The sequence below is a fragment of the Ursus americanus genome, chromosome 1 (assembly GCF_024610735.1).
Source record: "Ursus americanus isolate L20-20 chromosome 1, mUrsAme1.1.p, whole genome shotgun sequence".
NCBI lineage: Eukaryota > Metazoa > Chordata > Mammalia > Carnivora > Ursidae > Ursus > Ursus americanus.
This window is the reverse complement of record NC_142127.1, coordinates 58,468,452-58,491,500: the sequence shown is the minus strand read 5'-3', so window position 1 is coordinate 58,491,500 and position 23,049 is coordinate 58,468,452. Positions and strand designations below refer to the sequence as shown.

Sequence of the window (23,049 nt, the reverse complement as noted above, 5' to 3'; positions counted from 1 at the left end):
ATTTACGTTCCAGTAAAACATGCACACACACAAAATGAGGATGGAAATGAGTCAGCTATTTCCTGTCCCAAAACTCAAACCTACTTTGCTTTTCTGAAAACATGATTCAAGCTATCCAACAATAATTTAATTGGCTGTGCTGTAAATTACAAGGCTGACCACCATATAAACACCAAACAAGTGCACACAAGTTTTCAGTAGTCAGCTGTCATTTTTCTGATAATCCTCAGAACTTTCTACTTACATAATTACAAAGCACTATATTACAAAGGGTAATGGAAAAGTAAGTCTGTTTTCTATGCAAACTTCAACTTCTGTCATTTCTATGCATCATATACATTACAAATTTATGACTCCTCTGTATAGATGAAAAAATGTAGTCAAGCACAAAATATCTGAAACACAACAAAGTATCTAACAGTAGTGTTCATAATATCCTCTGTTTTTATGGGATGAGTCCTGATATATAAGTCTATTTGATAATTGCTTGAATGGTAGCTTTCAGGGGGGTTGATGTCAACTAGAGAGTGATACGGATGCTACAAGGCCCCCTTTGCCCTGTTCTGTTTGATATGTTTATTACAGATGTGGATAAAAATACCAAAGATAAGTTTATCTTATCTGTGGATGACACATGATTGAGATAAGAAACGGATGACAGAATCGCAATACAAAATATGACATGTTCATGTGACGGCCTGATTCTAACAAGAGGAAATTCAATTGGCATGACAGCAATGTCTTACTTTTCGGTTAAAAAAAGGCATAATGTTAAAATGGGAAATGCATGGTGAGTAAGAGGGCTTAAAAGCAACACATAAAAAAGGCTTCAAGTTTTGAGTTTATAGTAAGTTCACTACTTTTCATCAATGCATATGGCTGCCAGAAAAAGTAAGATTTTAGGTTGCATTATCAGAATTAAATAACCTGGGAGGAAGGAGGCGATGGGCATAATTGAAGTCTCTGCTCTATTCCAATCAAACCACACTTAAATATACAGTTGCTATTGAATGGTGTACTTCTAGAATGATATAGGCCAAGTGGAGCTTATTAGGAGATCAAGAAAGAATGTAAAAAAAAACCCACAAAAACAGAATGGCAGGCATAACTAACATTGAGATATTTTAACCTTGAAAGAAGTAATTTTTAAAAAATTTTTACTTATTTATTTGAGAGAGAGAGAATGAGAGAGAGAGAGAGAGAGAGAGAGAAAGCAAGCATGAGAGGGGGTAGGTCAGAGGGAGAAGAAGACTCCCCGCTAAGAGGGAGCCCAATGCGGGACTCGATCCTGGGACTCGAGGATCATGACCTAAGCCAAAGGCAATCGCTTAAACAACTGAGCCACCTAGGCACCCAGTGAAAGAAGTAAATTAAGGTGAGATGAGGACCCAATAGATGTCCTGAAATATTTAGATAGTTGCCATTTAAAAATTTGCCACAAATAGTAACAAGATATAAAACAATACATGAATACAAATGTCTAGGGCCCTGAAGAGAAAAAAGGTCTTTCTGTAACAGACCAGAGAGAAGGTAGATATTGTTAGGAAATGATTCATTCATCAACACTTGTGGATTGGGTATATTTTAAAAAATTATTTAAAAATATATTTATAAGCATTGCTTATGTCCCAAGCATTATGTGAAGCCCTGCAGATATGGTAATAAATAAAATAGACACTGTCACTGTTGCCACATACATTACTTGCAGTCTAGTTGAAGAGAGATACATTAGTAAATAGCCAGACATCATATTTACTTGCTATGAAAGAACTCTAGAGATTATAACTGTCAATAGGGAGTCATTAGCTACAGAGAATTTAGATTGGAGCGTTAGCAAAATCTCCTTTCAGAAACTGATCTTTAAGGACAGGGCTTGAATGATAAGTAGGAGTTAGCCAATGAAGAATGAGGATAAGGAGGCAGGGAAGAACATTCTAGGTGAAGGGAAGAATGTGTGACTCTTTCCTGAACCAACAAGGGTTTGGTGAATTCAGAAGCTGACAGAACACCAGCATGTTTGGGACATAGTGGGGGAGAGAAGGGGCAGATTGGATCCATGGGCCAGTAAGCTTTGAAAACTTTGCTCTGGAATAGGGATTTTATCTCATGGCAATGGGGAGCTATTAAAGAGCTTTAACCAAGGAAATAGCATATAAAAATTCACTTTGGCTACAGTATAGAAAACTCACGGGAGCAAGAAAAGAAAGACTAGATGTTGAGTAACCAGTTACAGGCATAGCTTGATTTATTATACTTCTCTTCATTGCACACCACAGATTCTTAGGTTTTGTTTTTTTGTTTTTTACAAATTGAAGGTTTGTGGCAACCCTGCATTAAGCAAGTCTATTGGTACAATTTTTTCAATAGCATTTGCACACTTAGTGTCTTTGTATCACATTTTGGTAATTCTCACAGTATTTCACACTTTTTCATTGTTATTATAGTATGGTGATCTCTGATCAGGGATCTTTGATGTTACTACTGTAATTGTTCTGGAGCGCCAGGAACTGTGCCCACATATGATGGTGAACTTACCTGAAAGATGTGTGTTCTGACTACTTCACCGAACAACTATTACCTACCTCTCTCCCTCCTTCTCCTTGGGCCTCCCTATTCCCTGAGACACAACAATATTGAAATTAGGCCAATTAATAATCCTACAATGGCCTCTAAGTGCTCAAGTGAAAGGAAGAGCTGCAAGTCTCTCATGTTAAATCAAAAGCTAGACATGTTTAAACTTAGTGAGGAAGACATGTCAAAAACCAAGATAGGTCAAAAGCTAGGCCTCTTGTGCCTAGTTAGCCAAACTGTGAATGCAAAGGAAAGTTCTTAAAGGAAATTAAAAGTAGTACTCTAGTGAACACACACATGATAAAACCGTGAGACAGTCTTATTGCTGATACGGAGAAAGTTTGAGTGGTCTGGATAGAAGATCAAACCAGCCTCAATATTCCCTAAACCAAGGCCTTAATTCTCTTCGGTTTTATGAAGGCTGAGAGAGGTGAGGAAGCTACAGAAAAAAAGTCTGAAGCTAGCAGAAGTTGGTTTAAGGTTTTTTTTTGTTTGTTTTTAAGAGAGAGAACACACATGAGTGATGGTGGGGAAGCGGCAGAGGGAGAAGGAAAGAGAGAATCTTAAGAAGGCTCCATGCCCAGCACGGAGCCTGATGTGCAACTCCCTCTCACGACCCTGAGATCACGACCTGAGCCGAAATCAAGAGTTGGATGCTTAACCGACTGAGCCACTAAGACACCTCTAGTTTATGAGGTTTAAAAACAGAAGCCATCTCCATAACATAAAAGAGCAAGGTGAAGCAGCAAGTGCTGATGTCGAAGGTGTAGTAAATTATCCAGAAGAACTAGCTAAGACCATTAATGTATGTAGCTACAATAAAAAACAGATCTTCAATGTAGATGAAACAGCCATCTGTTGGAAGAAGATGCCATGTAGGACTTTCATAGCTAGAGACGAAAAGTCAATGCCTGGCTTCAAAACTTCAAACCTGCAAAGGACAGGCTGACTCTTTTGTTAGGGTCTAATGTAGCTGGTGACTTTAAATTGAAGCCAACGCTCATTTACCATTCTGACAATCCTAGGGCCCTTGAGAATTATGATAAATCTACTCTGCCTGTACTCCATAAATGGAAGAACGAAGCATGAATGACAGCACACCTGTTTATAAAATGGTTTACTTAATATTTTAAAGCCCAGTGTTGAGAACTTCTGCTCAGAAAAAAAAAGATTCCTTTTAAAAGATTACTGCTGGGGCGCCTGGGTGGCACAGTGGTTAAGCGTCTGCCTTCGGCTCAGGGCGTGATCCCGGCGTTATGGGATCGAGCCCCACATCAGGCTCCTCCGCTATGAGCCTGCTTCTTCCTCTCCCACTCCCCCTGCTTGTGTTCCCTCCCTCGCTGGCTGTCTCTATCCTGTTGAATAAATAAATAAAATCTTTGAAAAAAAAATAAAAGATTACTGCTCAATGACAATGCACTTGGTCACCCAAGATTTCTGATGGAGATGTACAAGATTAATGTTTTAATGCCTGCTAACACAATATTCATTCTGTAGCTCATGGGTCAAGGAGTAATTCTGACTTTCGAGTGTTATTAATTAAGAAATACATTTAATAAAGCTATAGCTGCCATAGATAATGATTCCTCTGATAGATCTGAGTAAAGCAAATCAAAACTTTCTGGAAAGGATTCATTATGCTAGGTGCTACTGAGAACATTCGTGATTCATGGGAAGAGGTCAAAATATCAACATTAATAGGAGTTTGGAAGAAGTTGATTCCAATCCTCATGGATGACTTTGAGGCTTGTTTAAGACTTCAGTGGAGGAATTAACTGCATATGTGGTAGAAACAGCAAGAGAACTAGAATTAGAAGTGGAGCCTGAAGATGTGACTGAATTGCTACAATCTCATGATAAAACCTGTGTGTATGAGGAGTTGCTTCTTAGGGATGAGCAAAGAAAGTAGTTTCTTGAGATGAAATCTATTCTTGATGAAGATGCTGTGAAGATTGTTGAAATGACAACAAAAGATTTGGAATATTACATAAACTTAACTGATAAAACAGTGGCAGGGTTTGAGAGGATTGACTTCAAGTTTGAAAGAAGCTCTGTTGTGGGTAAAATGCTTTCAAACAGCAATGCATGCTACAATGGCTTCTCTGAAGGAAGAGTCCATTGATGTGGCAGACTTTATTGTTGTCTTATTTATAGAAATTGCCACAAAGGCGCCTGGGTAGCTCAGTTGTTAAGCATCTGACTCTTGATTTGGCTCAGGTCATGATCTTAGGGTCTTGAGATCAAGCCTCCAGGATGGGCTCCATGCTCAGCAGGGAGTCTGCTAAAAATTCTCTCTCTCCCTCTCTCTCTGCCTCTCTCCCTGATCACACTCACTTGTGTGCTCTCTAAAATAAATAATTAAAAATCTAAAAAAAACAAGAAAACAAAAAACTATAGCCACCCCAGCCTTTGGCAACCACCACTCTGATCAGTCAGCAGGCATTAATATGGAGGCAAGACCCTCCACCAGCAAAAAGATTATGGCTTGCTGAAAATTCAGAAGATGGTTATTATTTTTTAGCAATAAAGTATAAATGAAGGCCTATACATTATTTTTTTAGACATAATGCTATTGCACACTTAATAGACCACACTATCATGTAAACATAGCTTTTATATGCACTGGAGAACTAAAAAATTCATTTGATTTTCTTTATTGCAGTGGTTTAGAATACCTTCGAGGTATATCCCGGCAAAGAGATGATTGTGATTTGAAATACGGTGGTGACATTGAAGATAAAAGAGAAGGTGGGAGAGGTAAGAGATACTAATGGGGGAAACCCATGAGAGCTAGTGTTCTACTGAAGAGAGTGAAGGAGAGGGAGGGTCTCTGGATGCTCTCAGAACTCAGCAGTATTCTGCAACGCAGATGGATATTCCACTTGCTGAGAAGGGAAACAGTACAAGACAAACTGATTTGGTGTTGAGAAGATTCAAAAGTCAGCCTTGAACATATTAATTTTGATCTTATTATCTCTTTGATCTCCATGAGACATGTTAGGCAGGTGATTGGATACTTGAGTCTGGTCAATCTTTAGACTTGCTGCAGCAGCATCACTTGGAACTTCTGATTATCTGGCTCTACCTCAGGCCTAATACACTGGAATCCTCAAGAGGACATAGCCAATGTAATACCCTGAGGTTAGATGCAGTGGGAAAAATTCGGTCATCACTTGATAGTTGCCCTAGTTAACATTTAAGCTCCTTGAACACATTGAATGCCTATAATGTTATGAATAGAAAGACAGCAAGACCAAGTAGTAAATCTCTTACTACGTTCTAAGAGTAAATATGCCGGACAAACCATGAAACATTCTGAAGAAAGAGAGCCATATACAGATTCTTCTATTTACACTGCAATATTTGTAACATATGGTGCTGCCACCTTGGCCACAAACTAATCAATCCAGGTACCAGGCCCTAAATGGCAACCACCCAATGATTCCAGTGGTCCTTGCAATGATCTTTCTTAAGAATCCAGCCCAACTGGGGTGCCTAGGTGGCTCAGAAGTTAAGCATTTGCCTTTGTCTCAGGTCATGATCCCAGGGTCCTAGGATCAAGCCCTGCATCGGGCTCCCTGCTCAGTGGGGAGCCTGCTTCTCCCTCTCCCTCTGCCTCTGCTTGGTTCCCTCTCTTGCTGACTCTCTCTCTGTCAAATAAATAAATAAAATCTTAAAAAAAAAAAAAAAAAAAGGAATCCAGCCCAACTGATGCACCATTCTGGATGGTAATTAATTTACCAAATTAGGGGCGCCTGGGTGGCTCAATCATTAAGCATCTGCCTTTGGCTCAGGGCATGATCCCAGAGTCCTGGGATTGAGCCCTGCATCGGGCTCCCTGCTCCACTGGGAGCCTGCTTCTTCCTCTCCCACTCCTCCTGCTTGTGTTCCCTCTCTCGTTGGCTGTCTCTCTCTCTGTCAAAAAAAAAAAACTTAAAAAAAAATTTACCAAATCGTATTTTTCTCTTTGACCAGAGGGGAGGGGAGTGGGAAAAATTAAAACTAGAAAAACAAAAGCATTTGAATAAGTAGGCCTGGACATGTCTCTGTTTCCTGAAACCTGATGGAGACATAAGTACCACTGTTACTGAAAGAGAAAAATTAAATGCACTTAGGAGACGAGACTAATCTGACCATGCATTAATTGAATCAGAAATAGGTGGGATGTAGCATCTCTCCCCTCCTGCCACTTTCTCTGTACCTGGTAATTCCTCTCAACTGAGCAAAGGAAGATTGAAGGAAGGAGTTTGGCCAGTTTGTTTTTGTTCTGTTTGTTTTGTTGTATTTTGTTTTGTTCCACTAACCAGTTATTTGCTGGGTCTTTCATGAAGTCTTGCTTGGCCTTTTATTCAGAGTAATTTTTTTAGAACTATTAATCACATCTGTTGCTGCTTTGCTCTCCCAGCAAACTTTTTTTTAAACTCAATAATGTATAATGATGTTCCACTGCATTTGAAGAATTACACATTTCAGAGCAATTGTATTATTGTATTTAGCATCTCAATAACATTTTCTTTGCCAATTCATCTTTCTTATGATTGAAGCTTCTTAATGTGCTCACAATGCACCATATGTTACCATAGCTTAATTTTGTCTTGAAATATTCATTTCTAGCTCTTGGGGACAGGTAGACTGAATAAAACATGTGGATTTGGCTTTCTCTCTCCCCCCCCCCCTTTTTTTTTTAAATCAGAAGCAGGAGATTTACCCAGGTATTTACTGGTTATAAATGAGGGCCTAAGTGGCTTATAATAAGACCCTGGTATACTCTTGAAAGAATTACTGTGCTTTCCCAAGCCTTAACTCATGACCAAAATGACTGTCACTGAAAGGCCATCTTGGAGAGATAGTAGTAAAGTAAGGTCACATGTGAAAATATGCACTATGACTAACTTCCCTAAATGTTAGGATCCCACATTCTTATGATATTTGAGTGCTAAATATAATGAAAGCTCTTGGGGCTTTGATTTTAAGAATTTCCTTTAAAAATAATATTATTATTCTCTGAGGACATGAGAACAGTAGTACTTTATTTAGTTAAGCCATCCTAAAATAGGACAGAGGAAATCATTAAACAGTGAACATATATCTTTTACGGTTGCCTATTCATGCCAAAACTGATGTGTCTTAAAAGTACAAGATGACTTACAATAGGAAATATGTCTTCAAATGATTATATTTATCTTTGGAGAGGGAAGCCTGATATTCTCAATAATTACCCTGGAATAAAGTACAATACTGATGATTGTGTTATTTACTGCAGTCTTACAAACAAACAAACATGGTATTTTATAGCTACACAGGAAGGAAGTTTACTAAAAGTAGTTATTAATGTGTCCATTTATATTCCACCTCCCTGAAAAAAGCCTCAAATCTAGAGAGAATACAGAGTGGAAAATTTCACTCCCAATTTAGACATCTCTCCAGACTCCAGAGGAAACTGCTCAGTTGGCCTCTCTTGTAGTTGAAACTGAGCTTGATGAGCCACTGGGCCAACCGCCCAAGTGACAGACTGGAACAGCAGCTATTGGACCGAGCACACTCTGCCTCATGTCAGGAACATTTTTGTGTGAGAAATAAAAGAAGCCTTCCCTGGAATTGGTGTCAGTCAAAATTCTAACACACTTAGACGTTCTTTTAGCAGTTCCAGTTTTGGGGGAGATCTGGGAAAATGCCAGGATCTGAGCTAGCATTTTTAGTTGTTATTTGAACAGCTGTTACATGTACAGCTAATAGCTGTTTGATTGGGTTTCTTAGAGCTACTCTTGACACAAGGCAACGAGGCAACACTTTACCTTAAATCTGCCCCAAATTCAAGTTATTCTACTTTGCATAAGCCAGGAAAAAAAATGGCAATGGTCTGGCATCACTGTCAAGAGTAATTAGGGATTCTGGAAAGATCCCTTCAAAGAAAATACATAAGGAAGGGTAAAAGAAAAATCTTTGTCATTATTTTGGAAAATGAGAATTTCTAAACTGAAATTCTGAGACATCTTTAGTTATTCCTTCTTCAGTTTAGTCTTGATGAAACCAAGTTTTAAATGGATAAAATATTTTATTGAAAGTCACATTATCAAGTTGTAGAGCTCAGACTAGATCAAGCTTATAATCAAGCATATGGTCAATGAAAACAGACAGCCTGCCAGCCATGAACTCAACACTCACAGTAACCCAAAACAGTACCTGAACAGTACCTTTCATGGCCGGTGGTGTATACACGCTCTGCTTCCTTTGCTTTGGGGATGCATTTTGTGACTGTGGACAAAGAGAAAAGAGGAAAAGCATTATTTGAATAAAAATTAGCCTTGTGGGGGAAATAAACACTGTGCCATATTTCAAAGAGCTTTCTGATTCCCCCTGTTATGAAATACAACTCAAATCAATGAGAAATTATATACATGTTTCCTGATAGCACAGCTTTAAGAGATACATAAAGCGATTTTATCATAAAACTCTCATCCATTGCAGTTTTGAAGTTACTCTTTTTCTCACCTAGTAGAGTTCATTTATTTTTGAAAGAAAGAGAAAAAGAGATATCAATCCCTTTTGTTTGAGAGAAAAAACATAAGTGCCAGAACAAAGTATACTCCAAAACTATGTCCATGGGATAACTACACCTGCTTATAGGATTTTTGAGCAGTTCTGGATAGGTAATGAGGGTTTTGGTACGAATACCAATTCATAAACTTCTGGAATTGACATGTTCAATCTAACATCTCCATTTACTTGGAATTACAATGTTGAGATAATATTCTATTTTCAAAAGATAAATAAGTCCTTTCCTAACAAAACTGCTGTGTAACACTCTCATCTACATATACTAGATCAGGGATGAATTATTGAAGAGAGAATTTTTGCATTAAAAATTACAAAAATTGGAACATAGAAACATATTTCATGGTTAAAACCACAAACTAATCATATATATGTGAATATATAAATAATTTTATTATGATAAAATACATATATGTGGTCTATACCCCAATTAGATTATGTCAAAGATTCCTTTTTAATAGTGTGTTGATTTATATTTCAATGTGGCAAAGGTAGGGGTCTTAATCAATGAGTTTTTGTGTCTGGAGCAATCATTTTTGCTTTGAAAAGGTCAGGTATAAATAGTTACAAGACTCTTTTTGGGAATTATTATAGGCAAAACTAGAAACGCTTTCACTGACAGTACACAGAATTTGAGGTATCTTCCCTTGTACATACTAAAGCTTATCTCCCCTCAAAAGTATCAAAAACAATATATTAAAAAGTAAAAATTTCAACCAATAGTTGTCAAATCCATATAAGCCAAACAAATGGTACAAGCAAATTTCTCCAGAATAGAATGTTTTAGTACCACCAGTTCATTATGCACAGGTGTAGGCAGAGCGATTCTACGTTAATGTTCAACGTGTGGATGATTGATATTTCCGGTGTTCCTTTACTGTATTCTGTCTCATCTGGTTGATTTCAAGAAGCAGTCACTTTTGGGATTTCTCATATATTTATTTCCATATACACATTCAAAGCTCAAGTAGAAAATTAATCCTACAGAAAAGCTTCTGTAGTACCATAGAGTAAAACTCATTAAGCAATAAAAACTGCTTTACAGGTATGTAAGAGTTCAGTTGTCAAAGCATATTCATATACGCAACCTCATTAAATTTTTAGAAAATCTTAAAGAGACACTATTTGGTATTTTGTTCTTTCTACATTTTCCTCCGGGTATTGCTTTATGCCTAACTAATGCAGCCATGAGAATTGACTGGTATGTTTGCACGCTAGTCAATTTCTGTTCAATTTCTGAGCAGAAGTTTACTCACTTCCTTGTAGCCTCCTCTGGTTCCTATTTTCCATCTGAACTCCTACATGTGTATGTGAACCTCTGGCCTCAGGGTCTGCTCTCGGCTGCACATACCTGAAGACCCTTTAAGAGGTCCCTGCTCCCCATTTTCTTGTTCCAGGATTCCAACATTGGCTGGCCCTAGCCTGTAGTTGGTCATAAACAACTAGTAACTAAATTGAAAATATCGATACCATATCTTTGTCACTAAAAGCAATGGTTTATTCTACAAGTTTTTTCAGGGGTTGTCATTTCATAGGTTGAGAACCAAAGTAGAGGCAGAGATTTAATGACCCCATTTTACTATTTCTTCAGTCAGGAAAAGCAAACTAGTTTTTACATCAGTTGTATTGACATATCTTATAAAACATTAAACCAACCTAATTACGTTTTTAATTGACTTGAACACCTATTCATACAAAATATAAGAAAACTTACTTCGGCTTGGGTGTTTGTCACCCTCTTGTCATCTATTTCTGCAAGAGAAGTAGATATATTTCATTAGAAAGGTGGTTTCTTCTTCATAATATGCATATTAACATTTTTGACAATTTGATAAAAATAATTTAATAATCACTTTGTTTTGTTTTTTTTTTTTAATTTTTATTTATTTATTTGACAGAGAGCACAAGCAAGAGGAGTGGCAGGCAGAGGGAGAGGGAGAAGCAGACTCCCTGCTGAGCAAGAACCCCTGTGCAGGGCTTGATCCCAGGACCACGAGATCATGACCTGAGCCAAAGGCAGGCGCTTGGCCACCAGTCACCCCGCCTTATGTTTATATAACATCTGTGGCTTAGGGAAAGGGGGACAGAAGGAGATGGTTTCCTTCTGAGATAATATTTTCCCTAAGTTTTAAAAAAGGCAGTCAAAAAAAAAAAAAAAAAAGGCATCCCTCTTGAAATTCCAAATTGCCCTCCTTCCAGTAATCCAGAAAGGAAACCAGGGAAATGGCCCTTGAACCAACAGTTGGTGTCATCAACCTCACAGTGCTAAGGCATAAACAATCTCCTCTGTGGATTTTGCTGTCAGTCTACTCACTACAGCTTGTCAAATTTCCTCAAGTCGGCCATTAAGCTGAACAAAGATTCTTTTCCATTCTGCCCAATCACTCTGACTCTGAGAGTAGCAGCACCCTGTTTTCCATATGCCCCCGGAAAGAATCAGCTACTTTGTCAGAAATATTTCTTATGACAAACCTAGGGAATCGTGTAGGCTCTCTGTATAAAAAGGAATGTGAGGAAGGGGAGAGAGGAGGAAGAGGTGCTCACATGCTGCCTTTCAATGGGTGGAGGACATTCTGGGCTGAGTTTCTTTCATACCTCCTCATCTACTTTACATGGATCTTGACAATTTTTTTTTAAATATTTAAATGTTTAGTTGACTTCCTTAAAACATCTGTCCCTCTCTCACCTGTAGTGCAGAGGCTGGGTTTCTCTACGTTTCAAAAAACAGGACTTGGAGGGGCACCTGCATGGCTCAGTAGTTAATTGTCCCACTCCTGATCTCAGCTCAGGTCTTGATCTCAGCGTCATTAGTTCAAGCCCCAGGTTGGGCTTCACCCTGGGCATGGAGCCTACTTAAAAAAGAAAAAAATAGGACTTGGAGACTCTCTTCTCCAACCAAACTGCAGCCAGATGTTGTGCAATCCTCTAATAGCCGGGTGCCACGGACTACTGCAGCATCGCAACAACTGGAGGCATTCAATGTGGGTTCACACTTGGGACCCCGGGCTGAGGTAGGGGGTAGTTGTTCAAGTCTGCAAACCACAAAGCTATCCTATATTACCAAAGCCACCTGACTTCAATTCTTCTGAAACATCTAGACATGCAGAACCTAGAGCTCCTTAGTCTCCTACCTTTTAAAACATTCACAGGCTTTGCAGTTACCCAGCCAGCAATTTTAAGAAACCCTGCCCCATGCTGGGCAGGGTTGCCTGGCCCTCCCGCCCCAGGGAGGAGGCAGTCTGGTGCTGGCTGACACACTGATGCCTGCTAATCTCAGGGAACACAGGACAGAGGTAGGAACGCTAACCTGATTTTCTAAAGCAGGCTGCGTTTAACATTCCTGCACTTCATCCTATTTCTCGCTGCAAGGTGAAGTAAACCTTTTATTCCACTGAGTGGCATATTTAAAACTGAAGGCAGGAAATTGAGCTGTGCTCAGTGGCATTAAATTTGTTCAAGTTTAAGAGAAAGGTCCTCCTACACTTTGCACCGCTTATGAATTTTGGCACTAAATTCACATCCAAGGAAACAGGCCTCAACACGGGCTCTCTAGAGCTCTCGATCAGAGTGGGATCTCAGAGGGTCTTTACCAGAAGAGCCCTGATGTCCTGCGCAGGCATGTGTCTTCGCTCCACAATGCAGCCAGAGGGCTTGAGAGTCAGCCGGTCAGTCAAATCGCCCGGAGGAGCCACTGTAGGCTTCCCGCAGAACATTTTAGAAGCAACTCTGTGGATGTCTTTCAGCTTCGCATTACAGATGAGTGTGTACAGTTCCAAGGGCAGCTTTCTAGAACCGGTCGCCAGCACCTTCCTCCCTACATCCGTGAAGATCACAGGCCTGCACTCCAGGTTCAGCATTAGCATGGATGTGAGCCGTGCCTTGGCTCGCTCCAGCGCCACCACCCCCACATTCCAGCCATTAAAATGAATTTCTTCATGATGATTTCCACCCTTTCTCGAACCTGTCCAGGGTCAGCCCCGTTGTGGAACCAACAGGAGGTCCGTGTCCCTGTTGCTGTGGTGGTGGTGCTGGTGGTGGTTGTGGGCGGGGGGGTTTGCAGTGCTGTACATCCAGTGGTGCCTGTTCAGCACACTGACGTAGAGCCCGGCAAACATGCCCTTGCTGCGCCGCCAGAAGGAGCTGCCACTTCCCAACCTGTTCAGCACATGAAGGGATGAAAACTTCCTCCAAGAAGGAACAGCTCTCCAGTCCTATCCTGACGTGCGTGAGCTCGGGGAACGGGGCAGGGCCCAGGCGACGTTGGGCTGTCGTTTTCCAGCCTGACAACCTCCCCCAGTGGACTAGGATACTGATCTGACCATGTCCTCAGCCTCTTCACAGGCCCAGGCCCAGGCCCAGGCCCAGCGGGTTCCCAGGAGGTACTTCCGGGCGCATTCTACCAGGTGCGCATGCTCCGACCCACCCCGGCCCGCGCTGGGGGCTCTGGGTTGTAGTTAGTAGTTTGTGAGAAATGAAGCACTTCTCCATCAATCTTCGCTGTATTTTCTGTGGTGCAGAAACGGTGGAGACCCTGTGTTCTCCCGGTCAACAGTCTCAGGAATCACCTCGGGGAGAAGAGGTTCTGGGTCTGGCCGCCTACGGAGGGCCTCCAGCGCAGACGGACAGGCATCCGGGTCTTCTCCATGTCTTCCTCTGGGAGCCTGGGGTGCGGGACCACGCCCACAGTGAGCCAGCCTCGGTGTGAGGCGTCTACGGTCAGCAGAGGCAGCGCACGCGGTGCTCTCGACGCCTGCCAGACACATGGACTAGCCCGCGCGTATCCAAGGTAAGCCGAACTTCTCCTTTGCTCAGATCCATCAGTAGGCGAAAATGCCAATTTTCCCACTAAGATGTTTTGCCTCATATCTCGATTCTGAATTAATAAGAATTCCTACCGTACAAAATTACAAAATTGTCCAGACTTGTTTGGGGATGCCACGTGGAAGCGTGTTACCCAGTGTGGTTACTTCACTTTCAAACTTTTCCTGCCCATCAGCTGTAGCCAAAATGGGTGTGAGCACTGCGGGTAAGAGAGAAGAGTGCGGGGCATGGGGAAGAGCACCGCCGCCGCTGAACTGTGTGTGTGCGTGGCCTCCAGAGCCGGCCTCCCGCGGCGCCCTGGCTGCTCTGCCTCCCTCACCCTGGCTGCCATGGGGGTCTCCCCCGCCTCTTGCCTTATTGGCCCAGTTACCCTTTTCTGACTCTTAGGTGAGTGCCAAAGCTGAGAGACTGAGCCCATGGTCCAAACACTGAACAAGCAGTTCATCAAAGAATAACTGCCTAGAGACAGTGATATAGATCTGCATTTACCGACATGAAAACATATATTATGTAAATTGAAAGGATTTCAAAACTATAGATAAGTGTTTTTATTTCATAAAGTATAGATAAACTATCTGGAGAGAGACGATAGAGAAATGCATGTATATTCATAGAAGGTTATGTTTAGTATCTTAACTCTAGTTCTCTCTTGATGATTCAATAACTCGTTCCATCTTCTCTCTACCCAGACTGTTCCTTTTTCTAGTGAACATGCATTACTTTTATAATGAAAAACTCTGTGTATCATGTGGGTATGTAGAAACACATATATGTAGTAAAAGTTCTACGTAGGTCCACAGTGCAGAAAGTTGATATTTCTTATAGTAAGAGATCAAAATAGGGAAGCAGCAAAAAATAAATTAATTAAATAAAATAAATTTTAAAAATAGAAATAAAAAATAGACAAGCCGTTAGAATGAATAGTATATGGCACTATTGCTTATTCTAATCTTATGTCTTGATTACTAGATTTTTAGAAGTTATGGAACCTTCTAATGAATTTACCATCCCTTTTATAGGGTAGGCAAACAGGAACTTTTGGCTGAGGACAGCAATTACAGTTGTTTGATATAATCAATCACTGGAAGTATCTAGGTGATTATCAGATAGCTATGAATATACTTAATTGAGCAATCTATCAATGCAGAATCTTTTGCTACCATCTTTTAAGTAAATACCAAATATGATCCACTTTAATAATGCATATATTGTGATCCATTAGATCATTAAATGCCAGTGGTGTTTCTTTTTCTTTTCTTTTTTTTTAAAGATCTATTTATTTACTTTAGACAGAGAGCACAAAGTGGAGGGGCTGAAGAGAGGGAGAGAAAAGCTCAAGCAGACTCCACTCTGAGCGGGGAGCCCCCTCTGGGCTCCATCTCAGACCCTGAGATCACGACCTGAGCTGAAACCAAGAGTAAGAGGCTTAACCAAATGTGCCACCCAGGCACTCCGACCAGTGGTGTTTCTTAATATTTTATTTGTGCCCTAGGAGTTTTCAGAATTCAGCCCAGGACTCAGAACCTATTGTTTTAAGAACAAAATGGTGTCCAGTCATTCAGCCTTGTGCTTTCCTACTGTCTGAGTATAACACACACTAAAACGGTCTTCCCAAGGCAACTGTGTAGACTTGACTAATTGCATAATTCAATGAAAAAGGTTTTTATTCTTCTTGGTTTTTCTTATTAATATTTGTCTTGAACTGATTGATTATGTTAGCCAGATAAAAGTCCTTTTTAAAAAACATAGAATTTTGTTTTACATTATAAGCTTGTTTTGCCTGACTCCCAGATTAGCTTATATTTCTTCTCTACTCTGAATTTTGGGGGAGTATCAAAAAAAGAAACATAAATTATCTTTTGTTTAGAATTCAAACATAAGGGTTTTTTTCCACTTCATTCATTTGAGACTTGTACTAATTAGCTGGCAGAAATTTAGTCTATTTTAGTCACCGGACAACAAATCATAATCATACATGTTTGTTATATGATCATATGTTCATTTTATTTTGCTGAAAATATTAGAACACAATAAGAAGAACTGCATATTTTGTGATTTCAGTTATTTCACACCAAAAGACAAAAACAGAAATAACTAATCCTAAAATGTGGTAATTTCCTTTCATCAATTTACAGAATTGCAGGTTGAGGCAGAGAAGCAACATTCTGCTGTGTTGTTGCAATGATCTCACATTTGTTTTGATGGGGGAGTGTCATAGGAGAAAGTAGTGTGGCCAGTCATCATCCCGTCCAATAGAATTCACTACAATAGGATTGAATTTCACGAAACCACTATTCTTGTATGTGATGACAGGTCTTTCTCTTACACACACATCCCAGCTAGATTATTTTATTTATCAAGGCATTCCTTTGGCATTGTCTAAACATAACTATTAACAGACAGAGTTAGAGCCAAATATGCCTGCTCAAACAGGAGGGAGGAAATTGAGATTTCCCAATATCCTTTTCTTTCCATGGCAAAGACCATGGGTTTGTTTTCATGGATTCTTATTTTATCTGACCAATTTGGCATGGAACCAGTGCTCTGGACACCTAAAGCATATGTAGAAGTTTATTATAAATATTAATTTTGAATTGCTTTTGTGGTCAGTGACACTCACTTGATCCAGTGTGTACACTCCATCATTTTACTGCAATGTGATAAATTTAGTTTCCATAGCTTTTCTTCTTTGTAGCAGTTGCCATAAAAACTGTGCTTTAATCTGTTAGTTGCCTGTGACTTTGTTGGAATAATAGATAAGAAAAATCAGATTCTCTCAACCCTATTGTCTCTACCAAAGGAGAGTTCGGGAATGAACATTGGAATGGCATCTTTTAAATGACTCTTTGCCGTCCACATTGAGGTTTCTGTTGGATTGTCTCCTTGTAGGTATACTTAAGATTGTCACTTGATGTTCTAACTCATACATATTTCTCTACTTAGGAAGATGGCTATAAAATCAAGTGAAAAGAAGTCTAAATTCTAGAAGGATTTTGTGTATAACCTCCACATTCTAGTTGCTCATCATACCATGATGCCACCAAGCTTTCTGCTGTGTAGGTTTATTTCATACAATAAATTGACTGCTTATGTTACATTAACAAAAACCTGGGTGAAAATTGATTCAAGGTTCTTAATTTCCCATCAATTAAATGTTTTATTGTATGTGTAATTAGGTGTTTGATCCATTAACTTATAGCACTTTCCATAATTTTTATTAATAACAAAAAAATATTGCCTCTATCCCATATTAAGCAATCTAAGTGCTTCTGCAGACAGATCCTCTACAGTGATTGTAGGAGCAGAGGTCATTGACACCTTTATACATAAATGATAATTATTCAAAACCATCCCTTAAAATAAATCCTGGAAGAGATCAGACTAATTTCCTGGATTACCTTGAACCAAAAATAAATAAATAAGTAAATAAAATTTTTATTTATTTTGCTAATATTTTTGTTAGATACAGTATCACTTAAAACTTTTTCTACCAAATTTATCATTAAAAATCATCAATCTATAGTTGATGCTTTATAATTTTTTAAAAATATAAGAAAAATATATAGTATGAATCATTGTATTACCACATTTTTTAAAGTTTTATAAAGTATTAACCATCCATCTTCACTAAACTTGAAATATTTCATAGGCATCTTTATATCCAAAAACAGATGGCTTAAATATATTTGAAGATATGGAGAGATCATTATTTGTCTGTCAACATTCACTCCTATATGCTAGTCAAATTTTTTATTAATAAATATTTTCTGCGTATCTCCTGAGGCAGTGAGACTCATCTAATGTATCTGTAAGAATTCTATATGGCTTCACAGCAAGGTTTGAATTGGAAAATAGAGGGCATGTGAATTTAAAAAGCATGATGACAAAGTAATAATCTTTTGACTAATTTTTTTTTCATTTAAAAAAATGTCCATCAGTGAAAATACTGCAGCTCATGTGGTAATGATATTTAGTTACCAAGAAAAACCAGGACTAGCTCTAATGAATCTTACCACTTTTCCCTGGATAGTTCTGTACTGAAAAACTCCCTCATTAAACCACAGTATTCCAGCTGCCATAGTAAATATTACTAGAAGTTGATTTTTCACCGCTTCTACTAATCTACTAACAAGAGAGTAAACACTACAACCGCACAGACTTTACACACTAGCCAGCATCTAAATTATTCTTCCCCTTTTTTCAGAAATACTAATAACAAATTGAGCACAGAAAATTGCAGAATAAGTCTCATTCATGCACATGTTTTTCCCCCATTTCTTTTTCTATCCTATTGAGCTAATGTTTGAATCTTTTCCCATCAAGTTCCTCAGTAAAATTCAAAGTATTCAGATAAGGATAGGTTATTTTCACATGCAGCCTGTATGTGTTGCTAGATTATTAAAGGCTTAGCTGTGGTTTTTGTTTTTGTTTAAAATCAGAATGTACTTCCTTCTCTATGGGAAACTTCTCTGATTATTTAGAGAGAATGTTTTTGATTCTCTTCTTTTTAAAGTTAGTGAAGAGAAAATATTTGCTATAATACAATCTGGTTGAAATTGCAGTAAAATGTGTTCTGGGACTCATACTTTAGGAAATGTATACAAAGCACACCCAAATTAATAAATGATGTGGGAAAAAAAACCCTTCTACATTAAAATATTTTTCTTTGAAATTTCTCTCTCAGCTTTGCAATTGTTTTATACTCCAATTTATTGTAAAAGTACAAGTACTGGGTTATGGATGACAAGTGGACAGATATGACTAAGTTAGTATTTATTTTGTCAAGGGCCTAGAATAAGATAATTAAGCAAATCTGTGGGATCGATGCATGATCTGTTACCAGATGTGACACTGATCAGAGAACCAATGAGGGAGGCATCTGAATGGGTAGTCCAGAGATACTATTGCAAGTTAACATGTGGACAAGCAGAAGGTTGCAGAGTGTCAAGTGGGGAGGAGAGGCAGCATTTTTGTATCCGAAAGACAGAATTGGAAGATAGAGTTCTGAGAGGCAGTTCAATCCTAAAGACCAGAATTGGGATTTCAGGTTACAGGACAAGCTGACAGGCTCATATAAATAGGTGGTAAATACCAACTTTCATGAAACTAAGTGTTAAGACCAGAGACACAGCCATTGAGAGTCTGGGCTGTTAGAAAATGTTTACTAAGAGACAATAGAAATTACATTGGGATAGTCACAGAGTTAGGAAAGTAAACAGAACAACAACAAAAAATACCTTCTTTAATAATACATTTTGAGGTTTTGCTTGGGGTAGTGTGTACCAGTTCACAGCAGGCCAGTGATACCGCTTATTAGAACTAGAAAAGCAAGGTAAATTAGAGAATGCATCAAGACCTTCAAAGCAAACTACAGAGATCAGAGACCTTTCAGAGTGAGAGGCTGACGAGTCCTATTTGACCACTGTAGGGGAACAGAGAATCCAGAGGTTTTGGTGATTGTGTTGGACTAGAGTAATAAAACTGAAAACTTGCTCAGCATATCTTACAGTTGTATGTTCCACTCCTTGTCTAATAAATGGTGTTATCTGCTTGGCAGAAAATGGGGAAACTATTCTAGATCCTTACTGTACTTGCAATCAGCTTTTCTTTTAATTTTTCCTAGCACTAATTTGTGGAAAAAAATTAATTCTGTTCTGCAGAGGAGTAGCATCAGAGCAAAGCAATTTATAGTCTTCTTTTTGAGGTGCCCTGGAGATTTAATCATAAGGACGTTGGTGCTATCTTTGACAGTCTCAGAAGGAATTTATCATCAGATCTCTGAAAACAGCAGTGAAATCTAAATGATCACATTTCAGCAGATTCTCTATTTTGGTATCTAACATATTTGAAGGTAGAACATCTTTCTTTCGAGAGACCCTTGGATCACAATTGTGAGATCATTTGTGGCTGTGCAATACAGAGAAGGACAGAGTTAAAGACAGAAATTCTATAGATGGCTTTAGGTCTACGAGTTCAAAAACAATCACTGACCCATGAACCTTCAGGACTGAATAAGATAAATCATTTACAAATGAAAGAAATTGCCGTGCACAGCCCAGTTCTTCATTTTGTATGTGTCATTACCTTGTGGTTTTAGCATTCTAGCATAGAATCAGTCAGTCTAAAGTGCCAGAGAAATCTATCATGTATTTCTTACATTGAGTGGAGGACTAAAACACTCCCTGTTTCGTTTTAGTAGAGCAATGCAAAATCTCCTAAGACAGCTATAGTGAAGCTTCTGTTACTGACTTATTATCAAACTCTCCACTTTTCAAAATGAGCTCTAGTCAGCAGCCTTTTTGCTAAAAGCCTGCTGGGCTCTGTTGGAGGCCTATCATTTGGGACTGTGAGTTAAGCCACTAGGCAGTGATTTCAGCTGTGTTTTTCTTTGAGCTCTTAGATTTAGTCAAAACTGGTGCCCAAATTAAAACCACCAGAGCAATGAATTTATATGCACTGGAAAGGGGACATGGGGAAAAGAAGCAAACAGTAGAAATAGTTTCATCCTGTTGTGCCAAGATTCACACAGCTGTATTGTTCTTTCAATATTATTTATAGCTTTCCACTTTTAATTGATAGAAGTAGAGACATAACCTCATTACCAAATAGGTTTTTATCTCTCAGAGCCCCCTACGAAATAGTTCATTTTAGATGAGAATCAGATACAAAGTATTCTGTGTGGAAATAGTGAAGGAGATGACAAGGAAAACACAAATGGATCGTGTTGGTTTATTAAGAACTCTCAACCAGCAGTTGTCTTGTGAGAGAGGTTAGAAATCTTCCAAACTACTTTTATGTTTATATTTCATCATTTCTGCTGCCATTTCCAAACACAGTAAAAGAAGAACAGAAAAATCAGATCATTTAAAACCTCAGAAGTCTGCTTTTCATTAGTATTCTTGATTCTCATAAACTTAGTTTCTCTTATAAAGCATTTTATCCTACCACAGAACCAGCTTACATGAGGGCCAAAGAACTGTTGCATCATCTTATCAGTTGTGATTTTCAATCATTGGTAAAGTTTTTCTGCCTATTTGGAGTTTAGACTTTGCACATTTGCTCCAGGAAAAGAAACTGATTCCTTTAATGCATGTTTTTTTTTTTTTTTCAGGAGGTGGTGGGGAATGACATCAGTTTAATAATCTACACTTGTTTTAGTAATTCTAATTTTTAAAAATTCTGTTTTTCATAGGATTTCTTAAAGAACTGGTTATAAATTAGACACTTTATTTTTGCATTAGTTTTATAGATTTATTTAAAATTAATTATCAGATGTTTCAGGCCATGTGGACAACCAATCAAGTCATTATTTAATAAGCACTTATTAAATGTGCTCTGTGTCATTTTTACCTAATATACTTAAAACTAGTTAGGATTTGAATAATTCAGCTTTTAACCATAAACACTAAAATTTTATTATTTTATCACATAGGATATCACAAAGATATTCTTAGCAGAGACCCCAGATGAAGTCCTATAACTAGGTGCCTTATAAGTAAGAGTAGGAGAAATGATTGAGAACATTATTCAGAGGTCAGTCAGTTGAACAGTAATGATAGAAAATTTTGAGGAAATTTTGAGAGCTTTAGAGATGGGTCTGAGTAGCACTAGAGTTGGAAAAGAATTAGTTGCTTAGCAGTATTTGGAATATTTAGTATATTTAGTTAATCTTTTTACTCCATAGAATATTTCCTCTTTTTTTATACTAGCTGCCAAAATTGACAATGACTTTTTAACTCTGCTTATTTTTTAATCTTGCTATTTGATATCCTCCATTGAAAAACACTTTTTTTTTCCAAACTTTTGCATTTCAACTGTGTAGACACACCACTGTGAATTTCAAAAATAATTTTATCTGAGTAATTCTACTATGAGTAGACCATTGTAAAATGACATAAAGTAAAATAGCAATCTCCTTTTAATGAGAATGTTCTATAGCAAAAGGCAAATGTTCCTTAATTTTTAGTTGTAAATGGAAGATATAGTCCTAAAAGTTAACAAAGTGTCACTCTACACATTAAGTACATATGAGTACCTATAACAACATGATAATGTTTTCATGGCTTAATCATGTGAAGGCATCCTATCACTGATGGTAAATATGTTTCTGTTAGTAATGGGAAGAAAGGCCAGTGGAACTATCTTTAAACTTCTACTCTACGTAACTTCTTATAGAAAAAGTCTTAAAAGCCGTGGAAAATATGGAAGTTAGCTTTTGTCAGTAGATCGTCTATAAATATATACCTCAAATTCTGAGTAATAATTTTCAAGAAAGGATACTTTATTCACTCAGTTTTAAAGATTGAAGGAATTAAATATCTGTGTAATCAGGTTCTCTTTTCAACTCTTGATATTTTACCTGTCCTGGAAATCTTAACCTTCACGCTGTTTCTCAATTTTTTTGTCTCATATATAATTTACTTGAGGATTTCACAGTATAGAAAGCAATGACTATAGTAGATACATGGAAGAACTATTAGACAAAAAAGTACCATGATTAGATACTACTTCGATATTTTTAGCACCAAGTTCAGATAAGACAACAGAAAAAAATTATGTGTGTGTGTGTATATCAGGAGGGAAAACAGCTTTATATTTACCTGTATGTCTTTAAACTTTTTTCCTATGAAGGTATTATAGGAGGAAGATTAAATGAAAACCCATATTTAAATGCAGTTTATCAGTTATATGACAGATTGTGTTTTTTAGCAAGGCTGTCACCAGGGATCTAAAATTCATCCAATATTAACAATAGTTTATTGGATGTGTAATATGTGTAGGGCATCCTGCTGGGAAATGGGGTCCAACCCTTCTAGAGAACTTAAACTCTATTGAAAGAGACAGGCAAAGAAATAACCACAGTACAGTGTGATAATTAAAGGCCATAATAGAGGAAGCACAGGTGTGGTAGAAGCATATGTCAAGGGTATCAAACTTACCTTTGGCAGAGCTGGAAAGATTTCTTGGAGGTGAAAAGACATCCAACATATGTGGCCAGCAAAGGTAGGTGGGATAGGGAAAGTTGATGGGACAAGGAAGTTGGGTGGAGTGGGACTAAGGAGGAGAAGAGATTTTAATCAGAAGAAACAATTTGTGGGAATG

General features: G+C 38.2%; 1 protein-coding gene and 1 pseudogene across 1 annotated transcript in view; both read right to left on the bottom strand.

Annotated features, from left to right (window-relative positions):
* Positions 1 to 23,049, bottom strand: part of PPP1R1C (protein phosphatase 1 regulatory inhibitor subunit 1C) — a 119,417-nt gene that overhangs the window by 50,184 nt on the left and 46,184 nt on the right. Inside the window, exons 3-4 of the mRNA XM_087861896.1 lie at positions 10,841 to 10,878; positions 8,766 to 8,826 (exon numbers count right to left, since the gene is read on the bottom strand). Of these exons, the coding sequence (XP_087718022.1) occupies positions 8,766 to 8,826; positions 10,841 to 10,878 (99 nt within the window). The remainder of the gene's footprint in view (positions 1 to 8,765; positions 8,827 to 10,840; positions 10,879 to 23,049) is intronic.
* On the bottom strand, positions 12,702 to 22,935 carry LOC123798060 (mitochondrial-processing peptidase subunit alpha pseudogene; annotated as a pseudogene).